Raw genomic sequence first — 19,630 nt, forward strand, 5'->3', positions numbered from 1 at the left:
TGTCACAAGTCCTCTTTTATATACTATTTTTGAAACTTTGAAAATGATAAAATATGAGTACTTGCAACTATTAATGGATAGAGATCTAGCAATAAAATTTGGAAGGGGCAAGGAGAGTGAGGTAAATGAGCTATGTCTTCAATTAAGCTTAACACATTATTCCATCCACAAAGCTGAAAATCAAACGAGTGGGGCAGCCACTTATGAAGAAGATAACAGTGGTTCAAGGGCACAAGAAATCGCACAAATCATTGAAGAAATTCATAAAGTGGGTAGATGTGAAAGCAAACAATGTAATTTAATCACGTATTTCCCAATTGAGACTTTCTATGGTGAGAAAAATTCTATGGATCAGCAAGTTGATGGATCTGAAAATTCTGATTTTTATGATAGCAACTAGACATTTTCACAGGTGCACATGGTTATTGATACAACAAGAAAGGATAATTCAGAGATTTCAACTAATGGTGAACCATCCTTTTACAAAGACTTTGACATAAGCGAGAGTACTTATAGTGGAGTAGAAAGTTCAGATTTATCCTTAGTATGCTCTAAGGGAATCTTCAGCTTACCCAAAGTTTTATCACCCAACTCTTACGAGATGGCCACGGCCTACTTGTTGATTGATGATTTTCTTTGTTGGTATATTTCCGCTATCAGTGATTTTTCTATGTATGTTAGTAGTATTTTCGCTGATTCTATTTGGCCTTCAAGGGTCAATGAGTTATTTGTAGATGAGTGGGGAGATCACACATTACCCTATGTTCCACATGAGGTGTCTACATTTTTTATTCAGCGGGATACTAAAGATAGTGTTAGCACTCATGATGTTGGTGATTCACCAACCACTCTTTCCTTTACCCAGGATCATGTTGATTGGGTAATAGGGGATCCAGGTGTTAATAGTATCTTACATTTCGCGGATTATATTGTGTTGTTACACAATCATATGATTATGATCTGTATGTTTTAGCCTTCTGACGCATCAGAGTTCTAGAGATGAGGATTACTCCGCTTTCACCAGGGGGGTATGATGGTGGAATCAAATTGGCTGGATCTATCATTGTTATCGATACAAATATTACAGGAGCTGGTCTATGGTATCTCAGACAACGTACGAGTCCTCACTTGGGATCCATGGGAGCATCCTTATGTATTGCCTTTTATCGGGGAGCTAGGAGGAGAGTTTGGTCATTGTCATCTCAGGGTGGATATTGGTATATTGTCAAGCTCCCATCATCACTTGACAGTAGAGACTCACAGGGTCACTCATGGAGTGAGTATTCATTCTGACAGAGGGTATTGGTACACAAGGCAGCAGCACATGGCAGTTGGTGTCCCTTAATGGTGAGCCTTGGGATCCTGGCATTCAGTTATTTGGCATATCGATTCTTATTGTACTGTTTCATCATTCCAGATTTGGGAAGATGCATGTCGAGTTACATCGGCTGAGGAGTAGAATCTCGTTCTCAAAGCGAGTATGGGATCCTGTCATTTGGTTTCTGCAGGTATGAGCGGATTGCTTGAGGGCAAGCAATCTTTAAGAAGGGAGGCTTTGTAATGTCACCTTTCTCTGGGACATTTCGCCTAGGTTTCAGGGGCAAAAAGGTTCTTTACGGGGTTAAGTTCGAGGTTTGGCCCAGACATTTCCAGTTTCAAATCCATCAAAGCAGTTTTGGCAGGTTGTTTGGATGCTTACTATTTTTAGTAAGTAAACAGAGCTCAGTATTCTTGATATCTCAGTGCTGGTTTGGAAACGTCTCGCCAAGAGCTTTCCAACAAGCTATTCCACGTGCTTTTCTGAGTTCGTTTGATCAATTATTTTAATGCCTGATGATTATGTGGTTTACTGACTAAGTGACAACACAATTATTTCCATCCAACTCCTATCGCGACCTCAGATCTCTGCAATCAGCCATTTTTTAGTCTAGTTCTGCAAATTTTTTGCCTAAATTCATCATTGTTGGCCGGCTAGGTTTTTGTTCAAAACCCCTAATTTTTTGGCTAGAAAAAAATTTCAAATTATAGATACTTGATGGGTTTTTCGAGAACTCAACTGGGTTGTCAGATTTTTCATTGTGCCTTGATTTTTGAGCCACCGGATCCAAAAACCGACAACATAATCATTCTGGGTTTTTTGAGCTATCTTTTGGGTACCCCTTAAATTTTTCTAGGTCTTCCGTTTTGTTGCCATAAAGTACATGCCTTGACAAATTTTCACGCTTTTTCATTGGAAAATGTGCTATGGCATTTCTGACTAATATTTTGCTCGAGAGCAATTCAAAATTCAATGATCGAAATTATAGCACTTGGAAGCAACAGATAATAGCAATTTTTGAATTTCGGAATACTAATCAGATTGCTCTGGCTGTAACACAACATCCGACTGCCCGTGGTACTAATCAGGATACATGGGATCTGAATAATCAAGAGGCAATTGTTTACCACATAAGTTAATTAAGAAACGCACACAAACAAAGAATACGAACATGAACAACAACCAGCAGAACTCTTATTATTATTCGCATATGGCCACAGTACATTATGCTTCGATGATATGATATGATATCTACAATGCTTCCCGAAGGGGTTATAAATACTTTCCGAAGAACTTTCCCGAAGGAGTCCGTCGGCCAGATACATTATGCCCGCTACAAACTATTTCCCCGTCGGCTACATAACAAGACTTTTTCCGAAGGGACCCGTCGGCCAATGCACAATTTCTTTTCCGAAGGGACCCGTCGGCCGATACACAATTTCTACCGACGACATCATCCCCCCCAAAAAGGAAAGTCGTCTCTTGACGACTAGCAAAATTAGGAGACAACCCACAATCAAGGAAAAGAAATACTAGAGAGAAGGAGGAGGTGTCCCAGAAGAGTGTTGTTGACGACGTAACTCATACACCTGGTCAGTCCGAATGCGTAGATCTGTCTGAATCTGTGAATTAACCTCTACGGCCTCCTTCAGTAGAAGCGCGGCATCCATAGCCTGTCTCTTGGCCAACTACAACTCATGCTCTGCCACTTCTTTATCCCGGATAGCCGCGTCCCTCTCCTGTACCACTGCTGCCATATCCTTTAATAGTGTTGCCCGCTCTGCTGCCCAAGCTACCTGCTTGTCGGCCAAATCAGTGGCTAACTTTTCTCTTGTCTCTTTTTCAACCGCGGGAGATCTCTGGGCTGCAACACTGTCTGTTGCCCTATCTGCCCCCGCGCGCTGCCGCGCATAGTAAACCTCTTTGTACAGTCCCACGATCTCATGTGCCAACTTCATCATCGGAGTGTCACTTGGTCCCAATTCGGGCTCAGTGGCCCAATCTGCCAACATCTCCGGTGTCTCAACTGTCGGCCAACCTCTATCCACAAAACAAGTTTGAAATCGCTTAGGACAAATCCCACAAATATACGCTCGGATCAAATGCCACTCCCTTCGCCGAGTGAGAGCCTGAATCGCCACATCATGCCCTTTCTTCGATGCAAACTTCATAGTCCTGAGGTAGTCCCTGCACCTATCCTCATCCGACCTGTAATCCTCCTTGGCAAAGTCATCGAATGACCATTCTGTATCACTATTGTCCTCCTCATCAGTGGGAGCCATGCCCACATCTGGTGCCGCCTCCTCTGCTGTCGGCACAATCACGACATGTGGCATTCCCTCCTCCTGAGACTGAGGCTCTAGTACAAGTGCTACTCCGAAATAGCTGGGGGACTGAATGGATGGGCCACGCCTGTCAGGGACAAGTGGGAACTGCTGCCTCAAAAAAACACTGGCTCTATCCATGACCTTTGGTTGTTCGAGCTGCGCTGGGTCCGTACACTCCTGCACTCCTCCGTCTGGTACGTTCCCTACTGGAAGTGCCTGAGCTTCTGCTGACTGTGCTACGGTAACAACTGCTGCTGGCTGACTTATGGCAGGCGCCACGAGTGCTGCTACCGAAAATGCTTCAGGAGCTGAAGAAGTCTCTCGGTTGACGAGTGTTGTCAGGTGGGCAAAGCCGACCGCAAATCCTGCTCCCAGTCGGACAGGAGAAGGCCGTACCCCGTGTTGCCATGGTGCGGCCAGTGTGACTGCCTAATGGGATCCTCCAGTCATCAATATCGGTCGCCGAGTCTGTCCAAACCCTGGAATGTGAGCCATGTGTAGACCTCGAGGTAGCAACTCGGAAGTCATAGGAACTGTAGTACGCGAAAATAGAAAGGGGGTAGCCGTGACAATCTGAACCTCTTCATCATCCTCGCCCTCCCCTTCTTCTTCCTCCACACTGTCCTGCTCAGAAGATGTCTCCTGTCGGCCGCTATTAGTATCATCTGCCATGTCCATCCGAGGCCTCTTTTGACCTACTGAACCCTTCTGCCCAGAGATTATGTCCAAGTGCTTCCATTGCATGATAGGAGGTTCTCCTGGAGCCAGTGGTCCAGGCTTTGCTTCTAACTCCTTCGTTGGAATCATTCGTGCTACGGCATCAAGGAATAGACCAATGGCGTAATGGGGCATATAGAAGGTCTTGTGCTAGAGATTCATGAATTCATGCATCCGTTCAGCCAGCACAGACGCCCAATCGTACACTTTCCCAGTCATTATGCCGTTCATCATGGATACTTGCGAAAATGTGATATCTGATGCCCTAGAGGATCCCATGAGCCTGCTTTTGACCGAGTCCATCAGACACCGCCATGGTCCTTCCTGAATGTCAGTTTTCTTTAAACCCCTTCCCTTCGATGTCTCGGCTAATGCCGCCTGTTTTGCTTCAGTCAAATCTCCACATACAAATTTGATTAAAAATAGCTTCCCATCCTTTGGAATTTTCTTCGGCTGAATCTTTCTGCCCTGTTGCCTTGGAATGCCAAAAACACGTGTGAAATCTGTTGCCTTGAATGATACCACTAAGTTCTATCCCAGATACTGAAATGTGCTCCTCCGAGAAGCTCTGCCATATGTCTCGATCATGGTACGCAGATACCCTTCATAATCTCGAATGCAAAAAACCAGCATCTGAATGGCCCATTCAACCTGCGCTCTTCTGATGCTTGCTTTAATTGGATGGTCATCAGGGGTTTCTTGCCACCATTTCCGGCAATCCGTTCCATTTAATCCCTCAAATTGGATAGTCTGTGGTGTGACTTCAGCTGCTTTAGGTGCTGTAGTCTTACGCTTCTCCTTGCTGCTGCTCGAGCCTTCATTCAGGTTACCTGTACCTGCCATGTTCCTGCCTCCCACAACTTTAGACTGTGCTAATTGTTTTTTCCACTGCCGTTTACCTGCAAATTCCATTACTTATCTCTGTGTTTTTTCCTAACGGTCTCCCAAATCCGTACGGTGAATTGCAGCCTTTGGAATGAGAAATCCGTACACTGGAAAAGTTGGAAGGAAAATTTTTAAAAACCGTACCATCAGAAGACCACAATTCCTTACCACAGTTTGCCTTCCCCCAAACCGTACGGTGGTATTTTCAATGCCCTCCACTGATCATGGTATATCGCCTTGCTTACTGGTGAACTCCGTACCTTAACCTGGAGGACCTTGCATTCAATAATCCGTACAATGAAATTCGTACCCTACTCTTCAGAAGGAATCCGTACGCTTGAAATGCTAGAAGCCTTCTGTATGGTTGATGTTTTAACAAGCCGTACAGTGCCCTGCAAGGTGCATATGGTAACTTGACAAGGTTCTGTGATGAAATCCGTACGGCTTCAAACTTGACACTTCCTGGATTTCAATCTTCTGGAAAAGCCGTACTACAATATCCCACCAAGTCTTAAAAATCCGTACAATGGAAATTAACAAATTTTGGCTCCAAATTTCGTACGTTAACCTTCTGAGGCTATCAAAATCCGTACGGTGGTCTCAGTGTTATAATATGCAACTTTTAAAAACCGTACAGTGCAAGAAGCCGTACCACAGCAAAACCATACACCAACTTTCAAGATGGAAACCGTACATTGTCTTAAACCCGCACTACAAATATAAATCCGTACTTTGTCTTTAAAAACCGTACTACAAACATGAAATCCGTACATTGTCTTTAAAAATTGTACTACAAACAAAAAACCGTACTACAAACATGAAATCCGTACGTTGTCTTTAAAAACCATACTACAACATGAAATCCGTACATTCTTTAAAAACCGTACTGCAATTATTAAATTGTCTGAAAAATCATACTAAAACCGTACACCATCCTTCAGATATAAAAAAAACCGTACATTACTTCCTTTTCCCTTCAGATGAAAAACCCGTACGATGTTGTCCCCTGCAATTATGAAACTGTACGGTGCTTTCCAGTTCAAATATGAAATCGTACGGTACTTTCTTTCTTTTTCCGTTTTTTTTATTTTATTTTATTTTTATAAAGACAGAATAGCAAAGTCAGTTTACCCTTCGACCGTCGTCACCGTCGGTCTGCAATGACGAAGGGGTCTCCCGAAGGCCACTTTGTGACGCAAAAGTCTTCCGCCCGTGATATATCTTCAACTTCGACCCATTCACCGCCTGAGGCACTTCGTGTCCATCCAAAGTCCATAATTTGATTGCTCCATTGTCCCCTACTTCCCGAATCTGATACGGCCCGACCCACTTAACCTTGAACTTGCTCGATTTGATCTCATTCCGGCCGTCGTACCTCAATACCCATTGTCCGGGCTAAAACCTGTTTAGCTTCAGGTGCTTATTGTGCCATGCCTTCCGCCTATTCTGCGTTACTTCAGTTGTCCACTGTGCTAATAATCGCTTCTCCTCTAACCTGTTCAGTTTATACAGCCGCTCCCTTAAGCTTCCCATGTCACCCAACTTGTTTTCTAGTGCTATCCGCAAGCTTGGTATCATAAATTCTGCTGGTACAATGGCCTCCTATCCGAACATCAGTTGAAATGACGTGTGTCCTATTGTAACTTTGTATGCCGTGCGGTAAGCCCACAGAGCAGAAGGTAATTTCTCCTCCCCTTCGACTGCACAGGATTTGTATATAATTGATACCAAGATTTTGTTGGTAGCTTCGGCCTGTCCGTTTGCCCTTGGGTAGTACGAACTTGATAGCGAATGATAAATTTTGAACTCCGTGGTAAGCAGTCGGATCACATGATTTACAAAATGTCCGCCTCTATCACTTGTTAATTGTAACGGAATGCCGTATCTAGTAATTATTTGTTCATAAATAAACTTTGCTGTACTTACCGCTAAATTGTCCGGTAGTGCACGCGCCTCCACCCATTTAGTCAAATATTCCGTTGCAACAACAATGTAACGGCACCTTCTGATTCTACTTGTCTTCAGCGGTCCTATGAAGTCCAAACCCCACCGTTCAAAGAGCTCCTGAGCATGAGAAGGATTCAGAGGCATGAAATCTCTTTTCAAAGGTTTTCCAGCTCGCTAACATGTATCGCAGGCAACAACCCATTCCCTGGCGTCATTGTATACTATTGGCCACCATAATCTTGCTAGAAGTATTTTTCGCGCAGTTGTGTCCGGCCCCATATGTCCTCCTGTCTTTCCTTCGTGCGCTTCCTTCAATACTCGTGGAATTTCTTCCTTCAGGACACAACGCCTCAGGATCTGATCGGGTCCCATTTTATACAACAATCCATTAACCAGCTGAAATGTTTTGCTCTGTATCACCAACTTTCGTTTTTCATTCAGTGGCATGGCATTTGGAAACTATCCTGTTGACAAGTATTCATCGATGCTTGTATACCACTCTGGTAGTGCAGCAATCTGAAACAGCTGTGCATCAGGAAAGTCATCATTTTCACCGTCTATCGGTTCTCCTGTTCTGATACGTGACAAATGATCCGCACTTACATGTTTCTTTCCTGGCTGTACAATGATCTTGAAGGTAAACTCCTGCAATAGGAGTAACCATCGGCTGATTCTTCCTTGAATGACTGGTTTGTTGATCATATACAACAAGGCCTGATGATCAACATAGAACACAAATGGAGTGGCCAACAAGTAATGTCGGAATTTCTGCACAGCATAGACCATCCCCAATGCTTCCTGTTCGGTTGTACTATAATTTTGTTCAGCTTTTGATAGCAATCGACTGGTGAAGTAGATCGGATGATCCAACCCGTGGCTTCCCGTCTGCGCCAGAGTTGCTCCGATCGCATAGTTCGATGCATCCACATGGACATGAAATTCCTTCCAATCCGGGTATGCCAAAATAGGTGTTGTAGCCAATTGTACCTTGAGTCCTTGGAATGCTTCATCCTGTTCCTTGTCCCATCGGAACGATTCTGTCTTGGAAGTTAACCTATCCAACGGATATGCTATCTTGGCAAAAATTTTGATGAAACGCCTATAATACCCTATATGCCCAAGGAAAGATTTTACCTCTGTTATATTGGTGGATGGCTACATCTCTAATATGACCCGTACTTTGTCCGGATCTGTCTTCAGTCCCTCCTTACAGACTATGTGCCTGAGCAAACTTCTATGTGGGACCATAAATCCGCACTTCTTCGGGTTCAAGGCCAAACACGCACGGCGACACCTTTCCATACACTCGCCTAAGGCTACCAAATGTTTGTCCTCCGCACTGAACACTGACCAATCATCCAAAAATGCCTCGAAGTTTTCGACGGACATCTTGTCAAAAATGTGTAGTATGATCCGTTGAAATGTCACAGGCGCATTGCACAGACCGAACGACATCCGATTATAGGCATAGACTCCATCTTCTATGACAAATGTCGTCTTCAGTTTATCCTCCTCTGCGATTGAGATCTGATTATAGCCGGAAAAACCATCCATAAATAAGTAGATCTCATGTCCCGCTGCCTCCTCCAGGATGCTATCCGTGAATGGGATCAGGAACGGATCCTTGATGGTGACTGCATTCAGGCATCGAAAATCAACACATATTCGGATCTGAATGGAGTCCTTCTTCAGGGAGATCACGATCGAGGATACCCATTCACTGGTCTGCACTTTGAAAATAATTCCGGCTTCTAGCATCCGATTGATTTCTTCCATAACTTGGGCCACATAATTTTTGTTCATTCTGTAGGGCCTCTTCCGTACGGGTATTGCTCCTTCGATCAATGGAATGCAATGCACACAGAATTCAGGTGGTATGCCCTTCAGGTCCTTGTATGTCCATGCAAAGACATCCTTGTACTCTAAAAATATCTTGAATGTTGTTGTCTTTAGTACTGGGTCCCAATTGTCTCCTACCAGTATGTTTCATGGTTCTACTTCGTCTCCCAAATTCACGGTCTACAACGCGACTTCATTGTATTTGATGGGTTCTCCTTTAGTGAATTGATGTGCTGGGGTTGCATCGAGTGACGCATCCCCTTCCTTTATTTCACTGAACTCCTTTGGAAATGCATCGGTATTGTTTTCTTCTATTGTCAGTACGTTGCAAGTTGGAAACAATTCATAATCCTCTATCTGCCAATGGTAAAGACCATTTACTGAATCCAAATTGTCATCTCCTTCCAGTCGTAAAACTCCCTCCTAATCCGATTCCATAGTTTGCCCCTTTTCATCCTCTTCTCCCTCAGAATCTGACGATAAGGCTTCTTCCCTGACCATCTGAGTGTGCAGATCGATGACATACTTCCGGCCTTTGCTTTCGAGTGATAAAGTATTTTTCTTCCAATCGTGCTTTGCTTTTGCTTGGATCAGCCACCCCCGACCCAAAATAGCATCGTACCCCTTCCGCCTGAGAGGAATCACAACGAAGTCCAACAAGAATGGTTGTGTTCCGATCATCACTAGTTGTGCTGTCAGGACTCCCAATAGCTTGATTCCATGTTGATCGGTCGTTAGCAACTGGAATGTAGGCGGCCATAAAGTTGGCTATCCCAACCTTTTCCAAGTGTCTTCAGGCAACACATTGACATCGGACCCTCCGTCCACAATTGTTTCCGTCAATACAATCCCGAGAATTCCCATTTTGACGACTACCGAATGGCGTCCAAATGAGAGGGCTAACAACATCGGATCTTCTGCACTTGCGCCACTTTCCTTCTCCTTTTTGTCCACTGTACTTGCTCCACTTTCCTGCTTCCTTCCATGTTCTCCTGGTAGTTGAGCAGCGGGAACGATGTTTGTGAGTGCCGATCGGAGCTAAGGCATAGTGAGCAATAGATCACTTATCCTAACAGGTATCTCAGCGTGCAATATTTGCCGTACAATGTTCTGTTCTGCACAGTTCCGGACTGAGGTACTTGGCGGGTCCTTCAGGTGTGCTGTTTCTGCCTATGTTGCTTTCTGGATCTCTGCCCTTGCTTCCTCTAGTCTCTTCTTTTCTTCCGTTGGGTCAAGGTATAGCTTCGCCTGCTTCCGACTGATTGCCAGAACTTCTTCCTCGTCTGTCCCTACGGTAATCAAGTTTACTCCGGACTTCGGGCACTTAGTATCATCATGATTGCCAGGTCCACACCATCGGCATAGCAACTTCGGTGTGTTCGTCGTTGTGCACTCTCGGGCGAAGTGACCCCACAGATTGCATGCGCGGCATTGAACAATTGGCCGACCATTCGCATCGTACTGAATTCGACTCCTTCCTCCATTGTTGTTGTTGCCACCATTGTTGTTATTGCTGTTGTTTTGACCACGCCGATTGTTTCTGTATCCACCTGATGTGGCACCTTCCATACTGGTGTTCCCGTTCCCTCCTGATGGGGATGCCTCCTGTGACAGGAACACTTGTTGCGGTGTCCTTGTTTTTAAATTGAAAGGGCATTCCTTTACCAAGTGTCCCAGGATCTGGCAAATTTCACAAAATTGATCTTTCGGGCAGGATCCCTTCGTATGGCCTTCTTTCTTACACTCTGTGCACCATAGGTCATTACCCTTAGTCTCCTTGTTCATGTTTTTGAATTCCTTCATCATCCGCATCATATCCTTCTGGAGGGCACGAACCTTCCTGTTGCTTCCCTCGTCATCGCTACTATCCTCTCCTGAAGATGCATCGTCTTCTGAATCGGACAAGCTGTTTTTCTTCTTCTTCTTTGTCTTCTGGTCACTTTCGAGGTTCATTGCCCGATTGTACACTTCATTGTATGTTGATGGTGGCACGATCTTCATCTTTTTCCGCAGCTTCGGGTGAAGGCCTTCAATGAACCATCTTTTCTGGAGCCCATCTGCCGGTTTATTCTCCATTTTACTAATTAAGTCCTTCAATCTCCTAGCAAAGACCCATACTGTTTCATTCTTCTTTTGCTTGGTATTGAATATCTCGACTACAATTTCATTATCATCACGCAAAAGTTGAAATTCTGCGATGAACTCCTTCTTAATGTTATCCCAACTATTTAATTTTTGTGGATCAGCATCAGTAAACCAATCAATTGCAACACCCCGTAGGGTAGCGGGAAATTGTATTTGTTATGCAATTTGCCCTCCAGATCGTTTCACATGTTTTACAATGTCGAATGGGATCAGCTACTTCATCACCATCAAATTTAGGCAATTTTTCCTTCGGACCTGCCATTATCACTATCTGTTGGGGGTTTTGTTGTGTACCTGCGCTGTTTTGCACTCCCGCGTTGTTTTGAACACCCGTGCTGTTCTGAGCTCCCGCGCTATTTTGAACACCCGCGCTATTCTGCACACCCACGCTATTCTCTACACCCGCGCTGTTTTCTGCTTCCGCACTATTTTCAATACCCGCGCTGTTTTCAATACCCACGCTGTTTTCTACTTTCGTGCTGTTTGGTGAAGAAGAGGGTTCATCAACCGAAGCTATTCGTTCCGGAAGTATATCTCGGACGAAGAGGTCACTCCACACTCATGCTCCGTCGGCACTCCGAGCCGTGCGAGTCGATCTCCTTCCGTCAGGGTTCTCTTCCCGTGGCGTATGCAGGTTCAGAAACTCCTCCCTCGCTTCTTCCACAAACTCAAGCCGTTGTCGAGTCTCCTTCAACAATCCTTCCGCGCTCTTGTTTCCGTCGGCAATTTTTTGAAATCTCCTTCGACACTCTGTCTGTTGAGCCAGAATTAAATTTTCCTGCGCAACACGTATGTCATCTTTTTCTTTCAGCTTATTCTTATCTTTGTTCAACTGATTCGGCATTTAATTCATATCCGCCTGCCTGCGTACCAAGTCCATCGAGCAACGGCGTCAAATGTTTACGCATAAGTTAATTAAGAAACGCACACAGACAAAGAATACGAACATGAACAGCAACCAGCAGAACTCTTATTATTATTCGCATATGCCCACAGTACATTATGCTTCGATGATATGATATGATATCTACAATGCTTCCCGAAGGGGTTATAAATACTTTCCGAAGAACTTTCCCGAAGGAGTCTGTCGGCCAGATACATTATGCCCACTACAAACTATTTACCCGTCGGCTACATAACAAGTCTTTTTCCGAAGGGACCCGTCGATCGATGCACAATTTCTTTTCCGAAGGGACCCGTCGGCCGATACACAATTTCTACCAACGACAATAGTGATGTGTCTCAAATTATTCGTAGTTGATGATCAACTCTATTAGATTCCATCTAGCAAGATACTTGCCAAGATATGGGCACATCTCAAGAATCTTCATGAGACTTCTGACAAAAGCAGAGCTTTCTTGTTGAAGAACACTATGGTTTCTATTATCGTGGATGACCGAACATTGCTCCAAGCTCACCTGAATAAGATTCAAGAAATTCGTGATCAATTGCTCGCCATTGGTCACAAGATGGAGGAAGAGGACATTGTGGTCATAACTCTCTGGAGTTTACCCAAGTCCTACAAGCATTTTATTGAGTCTCAACATCAGTTTTGCCAGTGTTGATCTGAAATTCACAGATTTCTACACACTTTTGCTTCAGCAAGATCGGTAGAAACAACAATTTGGTAGCAGTTTCAGCTCTACCTCCACAGAGCAAGCCCTTGCTGTTAAATCCTTTCAAAAGGATAAAGGCAAGTCCTAGCAATCTTCTCAGCCAATGTCCTCTACTCCAACTTTAGAAGGCTCCCGGAAGAAGAATATTCAATGCAACTATTGCCACAAGTTTGGTCACATGAAGATTGAATGTTGGAAACGCTTAGCTACCAAATCTAAGCAATCAAGTTACGCGAATAGTGCAAAGCACGCTGAGCAGAACGAATATTCCTTTTACACCTTCATGGCTAAAAGACCTGCAAATCATGTGAAGTCGTTTGCCTGGTACACTAATTCAGGTGCCTCTCGTCATTTTACCCAGCACAGAGACTGGTTCACTAACTACCAACCTTATTCAAATTCTATTATTTTTAGTGGCGGAGAAGAGTACACCATTGTCGACAAAGGTGACATTCAAATTCAGTCTGTCGGGAGGGATCTCATTTTCTCCTGTTCCTAATCCAATAGACCAACCTATGAAGGCTCATGATTTGGGACTAAGGCTTCCATTAGGTCCACCTAATGGGAGGGCTCTAGCAGCTCTTGAAGCTCCAGTTATACCAGTGATCCCTATACAGACACCTCTAGCTTCTCCTGCAGGATCACTCAGATTAGTAGATGCTTCACCTGAGTTTGATCCAGATTCTTTTGATCAAGAACCTAATCATAGAGCACTCTTGATACTAATGTTGGTCATTCTCTTCTTCGGCCTAAGTGGTGGGTTAAGACACTTATTGATCTTCGTGATGATGAGCTCATTGATGGGACAACTGCTCGAAAAAAGAGAAAACCAACAAAGTCTACTAACTTTGCTCTCATGGCCAACATTCACAATGTGTTTGAACCTCAAACATACTCGGGGGCTAAAGGAATTCCAAAGTGGGAACAAGCCATGACATCTAAACACCAGAGTCTGTTCAAGAATAACACTTGGGTCCTTTCTAATCTTCCACCAGGGAAGAAACCCATTGGTTGCAAATGGGTTTACAAAATCAAATTCAAATCTGATGGTACTTTGAATAAGTACAAAGCTTGTTTAGTTGCAAAGGGCTTTTCTCAGTGTCAAGACGTTGATTACGAGAAGACCTTTGCTCCTATTGCAAAGATGAGCACAATCAGATTAGTCCTAGCCATGGCAATATGGTGTGGTTGGAAGGTCCATCATATGGACGTCAAGAGTGCATTCCTGAATGGTGATCTCCATGAAGAGGTCTACATGATGCAGCCTCTTGGTTTCATGGTTGCCGGTAAAGAACATCAAGTTCTCAGATTGGTGAAAGCTCTTTATGGCTTGAAGCAGGCTCCTTAGGCATGGTACATAAAAATTGATAAATACCTCAGTAATCAAGGCTTCCAAAGGAGTCCTTCAGACTCAAATTTGTACATCAAGACTACTAAAAGTGACACCATCCTTCTAGTTATTTATGTGGATGATTTGTTCATCATTGGCAATTCAGCATCTTTGATTCAGGGAACCAAACAAAATTTATGCCAATGTTTTGATATGACTAACCTCAGATTCATGCATTATTGCCTAGGTGTTGAGCTTTGGCAACGGCCTTTTGGTATATTCATCTCTCAATCCAAATATGTTAGGGCTCTGTTAGACAAATTTTGTACGCAAGATTGCAAGCCTCCATCTACACCCATGGAAAAAGGTCTGAAGTTATCACCCATGTCTAATTCTCCTCTCGTTGGTGATACTACATATAGGCAACTAGTAGGCAACCTCATCTACCTCTCTGCTACTTGGCCTGATATCAGCTTAGCAGTCAGCTATATCTCCTGCTTTATGACAACTCCCAAGGCTGATCATTGGATGGTAGCAAAGCGTGTGCTTCGTTATGTGAAGGGCACTACAGATTATGGACTTCTTTACTCTCAAAGTTCTAATCCTAGACTCAATATGTTCACAGATTCAGATTGGGCAAGCTCTGTTGACAATAAAAAGTCAACTTCTGGATACATGTTCAGTTTCGGATCTGGTGTCGTCAAAAGGACCAATAAGAAGCAGAAAACATTTCTCTCTCTTCCACAAAGATTGAATACAAACAAACTGTTAATGCAGGATGTGAAGTTGTTTGGCTTGGTCATATGCTTGGGGATATGCAGATGTCACCAGCAGGACCGGCCACTTTGTTTGTTGATAACAAAAGTGTTATCAAATTAGCTGAAGGCCGTAGTTCGTGAGTAATAATCAAATATAAAATGAATTCTTCATATGGTGCTGACTTCTCTCATATACCTTTCCCTTCAATTCCCATGATTCTTCACATGATACTAGACAATAGATTAATTTAAACTTTCATTTTATATTTCATTATTATATGTACTTAATCTTTTAATTTTTTGATATTTTAATTTATTAGTATTATCTCATTTCAAGGAATAGAGGTCAAACATATAGCAATTTCATTGGCTCGCACCAAGGCCTCATGCAAAGAGACAGAGGTGTCTATCATTTCTAATGTATGGAAGGGTGCTAGAAATAAGACATTAATCAATGTGATTGGAACGTGCTCTAGAGGAACAATTTCTTATAAAGTTATGGATTGTGAGGACCACATAAGAATGCACAATTTATTGCTGGCATCCTTATACACCATATTCAAAAAGTGAGTCTTCAAAATTATTGTCCAAGTCATAACATACAATGCAGAAAAATAATAGAGCTGCTAGTATGTTAGTTGAGGAAAAATTATCAGATATACATTTATTGTCTTTCTTGTGCTCAAACTCAACCTCAAGCTATGGAAATTGGGTATACAAATAGATTGAATCAAACATGTCTAGATTGAGGCCAAAGAGATTCAAATGTTCATTACAAACCACCACATGCCATAGGCCAGTTGCAAATCATAGGTTGAGCCTAAATTTGCATCCAATGCTATCTTCTTGAGATGACTTTGAAGTTGTGAAGGCACTTTCTAGCATAGTCATTAGCCAATCACGGTCCATATGGAAGTGATCCAAAGCCACTTTTTGGCATGGTCATTAGCCAATCATGGTCCATATGGAAGGAATCCAACACTAAGAGCCCAAACAATGTAAAATGAAAGATTCTAATGACACTTGATTGAATTGTGTGGAATATCTTTCTAGTTTCAGCAAGCCATCATAAGTATGATTCATTATACTATAATGGATAAGCCATGCTTGGGTAAAGTCTACAATGGCATTGAGTTAATGACTGGGAAAATAAAATTCATCATAAATGCAATAGACAAGATCCTAAAGAAAATTTCTTCAAAGAGATGGAATCAATTTGTGTTGATTTGTAACAAAAAAATAACCCTGCTCCATTGTCTTGCCTTCGCATTGACATCCAAATATTACAACATAGAGATTCTTGCAATAATCTCAATGCTTGCCAACAAGGGTGCTGCCATACCATAATAGAGGGTTTGGAGAAGGGTTCAGGAAAGGACTTACTAATCTCTTTCTTAATCCTGAAATGGAGGATACAATTACAATTGAATTTGTTGATTTTGCTTCCTATATTGGCCAAAGCATTTCCACTCTCTATGATAAGTATAGGAAGAATACTCGCTATTAGTGGTAACTCAATGGTCATAAATTGCCACACCTCTAAGCTCTCTCGCACTCTAAATGTTATTGCAAGTCTATAAATTTTTGCCCAATCCCTAAATTTGATTTTTTTCATCTAAAAAACATTAATTTCAAATTAGAAGTTTGATGTACAATTTATTAACTATAACAACTCTAAAAAAGCTTCCTTTGCTTCAATAGGTTGTTAGTTCTTCTTCATATAAATGAAATTGGATTACATACTTCACCGACTCAATGAAGCTAAATTGATTACAATCAAATAAATAAGAGTTAATATACATGCATTCCAACTTGCACATTACGAGTGCAAAGATGGGGAAATATATTTGGAGAATCTAGAACTAGAGAAAACTGACCTTAATTTTTCTTCTATTGCACAATCTTCAATTTTTGGTGAGACAAGTAGAAGGCATACTTTTGGCCCAGGTGGTAGTGAAGATCAATATGCTTCGCCTAATTTGCTTTAACCATCTAATACTAATAGTGATGATGATTTTGGTCTTTATGATGTGCTGATTGTTGAGTGGTAATTGTATTATGTAGGAAAAGAAGAATGATTATCTTTCATGACATCCAAATCATTCCTTCTGATATTGAATTACTAAGCTAGATTTCAAATTTTGACATTTGTAATGGTTTTATTTCAGATATGCATGATATATAGCATTCTAAACTTAATCAATTCCCAGTGTCTGAAAAGCAGTGTTACCCCGAGTTTCCAGGACAGCAAAAAAAATTTGCCAAGTTTGGGGAAGGCTTTATAAATATATGAAAATTTTAAAATATATAGGGATTATTATTGTAAGAATTTCTGGGTTTGATGCAAAGGTCTAAACACAATCAAACCCAGAAATTCTTACAATAATTATCATGGATTGTGGAAATCTTTTCTCATTGATATATAGGGATATTAGCATATATACATTACATTGATATGAAACTGAAAGCATGGATAAAGCATACTGTATAAGCATGATAGAACCTTAGCATACGACACTTCATTAGCCAAACTCAATACACATTCATAATTCAGAGTTCATTGTCAATATCAATGTAATATTAGAATAACAACATACAAAATTAATAAGCCCATGAACATAATTTGAAATTCATTGGCAATAGCGACAAGAACAATAACCTACCTTCGAAATTGAAGCGCACTGCTATCAGTTTAAAATTAAGTCTGGTATAAACTATCACATTGATAGGCATAGCATTACAATTGCTTTCGAAGATAATCGCCTGTACATGAAATAACATTCCTATGAAATGCTAACATAAAAAAACCTTGGAAATTGTGTTGTAGTTGACTGTTGTAGGAGAGCCATTGATTCTAGAAAGACTGCTATAGATAGTGGATCAAGTATATGTCTCCCAATGCTCTTCTCACTCTAGACCACATTCACCAACGATCTGAATTGGGATTACATCATTACACCCCTAAAACTACACCTCCAGTTCATTGTAAGTGGACTGATATTAATACGAAGTCAAATACAGTTCCGATCATGAGATGGGCCTGTTACAGCAAGATACACCTCCAGTTCATTGTAAGTGGACTGATATTAATAATAAGTCAAACAGGTATGCTATACAGTTCCAATCATGAGATGGGCCTGTTACGGCAAGATGGCATCTTGATGCTACCTCCAATATTCACCGGATCTTCTACTAAGGACCCAAATCAACACAGCCAACCTAGCACAGATGTATTGTCATAAAATGACATAAAGATGCATGTGCAGGTCTGTAATGCACTTTTCATAATTTCCCAAAACCTTGCAAACAGTCTGCCATATGATTCAGAGCATGCAGCATGACTGTAATAACATTCTTAATTTCATGATTCTTAATGTAATATTGACAAATACTAATCAGAGTACCCCAAATAACAAGAATTAACTACCAAACAGTAATAACCATAGTAGGGCAAACTTGGAAGGAAGGGCCCACTTTAGCATTTAAAAAAAGATTTTATAAAGGAAAAATGTTTTTGTTTTTTTTCAAATGCAGCCTGTCCTGCTGGGGATGTCTATCTGTCCCGGGGACATCTATCCATACTGTATCCATACCCAATTCTAATACAGGAGCTTAGATATAAGTGTGTTATATTTCTGTTGGAGGTATTTGATTTCCCCTTGATGTATTTTTTCTGTTTAGGTTTCTAAATATGGATGTTTGTTTAGTCTTTCATGAATTTCTTTATTGCTTATTAACTTGTTAAGTAAATATGGCCAGACTTTGCAATCTAATGATTCCTTCGTATTGGCTAGATTGATACCTATTAGGGGCAACCCTGTGTATGTGAAGGACGAGTTCAGAAGATGTGCAAAGAAGAACACAGGATAATGTTAGTTAATATACATGCAAAGACATTGAAGACTATTAGCTATTTTATTCAATACATAAATAAATAGGTAATAAAAATATCTGCAAAAGAGACCTAAAGAGACATCTATAAGAACTCTAGTAAACCTAAACAGAAAAGTTCCATTAAAGGGGAACCAAAAACTTATACCTTCTAATTCTATAGAAGTATGAAACACTTTTATTCAAGTCAAACTTTTCTAGACATTTTTTATAAAACTTCTACATGTCACATATTAACTTGTGTTATTACAACTTGTGATGTCTAAACAGTTCAGGTGGTTAATGGAAAAATAATGTACAGACTTTAAATAATCACAGCTAGGCGTAGGATACATATTCACAAGAAACAGATTAATTCTTTGCAGATAGAAAAGATCAGCTGTATAACATAGGCATATAATTCCAAGTCAAGATTATTAACAAAATACACAATGCTATGATTCATTATCATCCTGCATCCTCATATATGTTTATATTATTATGTTCAGATTTGCCTGCTGGGATACAATTAGTTGATAGAATCTCAAGAAAGTGTCAAAATCAGGTAAATAAAATAAATTCTGTTGGGCTTTCATATGAATGTCAAAACTACAATTTTCAATATCATCACAAATCATGTACGCACATGTACACCTATAGCCTATTACATCTCACATAAGTAGCCCAAATGAGCTTGAGACAGTAAAATGTCAATGTAAACCAAAATCTACAAAGATGCTCTTTGAACAGACAGGAATGGTATATTATAACATACAAACCTGTTACGACTACATGTACTAAAAACTATGACATCAGCTCCCAATCTCATTGTGCTTGTCTTGAACCCATTTCCATCTGAAAATTACAAATTGAATGCA

At 41.4% G+C, this 19,630-nt stretch overlaps 1 protein-coding gene across 2 annotated transcripts in view; it reads right to left on the reverse strand.

Moving 5' to 3' along the window:
• Positions 1–19,630, reverse strand: part of LOC149544847 (protein MICRORCHIDIA 2-like) — a 114,062-nt gene that overhangs the window by 64,296 nt on the left and 30,136 nt on the right. For both annotated transcript variants that reach the window (XM_089795426.1, XM_089795425.1), the window contains exon 7: positions 19,532–19,607. In XM_089795426.1, coding sequence (XP_089651552.1) covers positions 19,532–19,607 — 76 coding nt within the window. The remainder of the gene's footprint in view (positions 1–19,531; positions 19,608–19,630) is intronic.

Source organism: Cupressus sempervirens, chromosome 8, assembly GCF_028749045.1.
Source record: "Cupressus sempervirens isolate cs-2001-9-10 chromosome 8, ASM2874904v1, whole genome shotgun sequence".
NCBI classification, from domain to species: domain Eukaryota; kingdom Viridiplantae; phylum Streptophyta; class Pinopsida; order Cupressales; family Cupressaceae; genus Cupressus; species Cupressus sempervirens.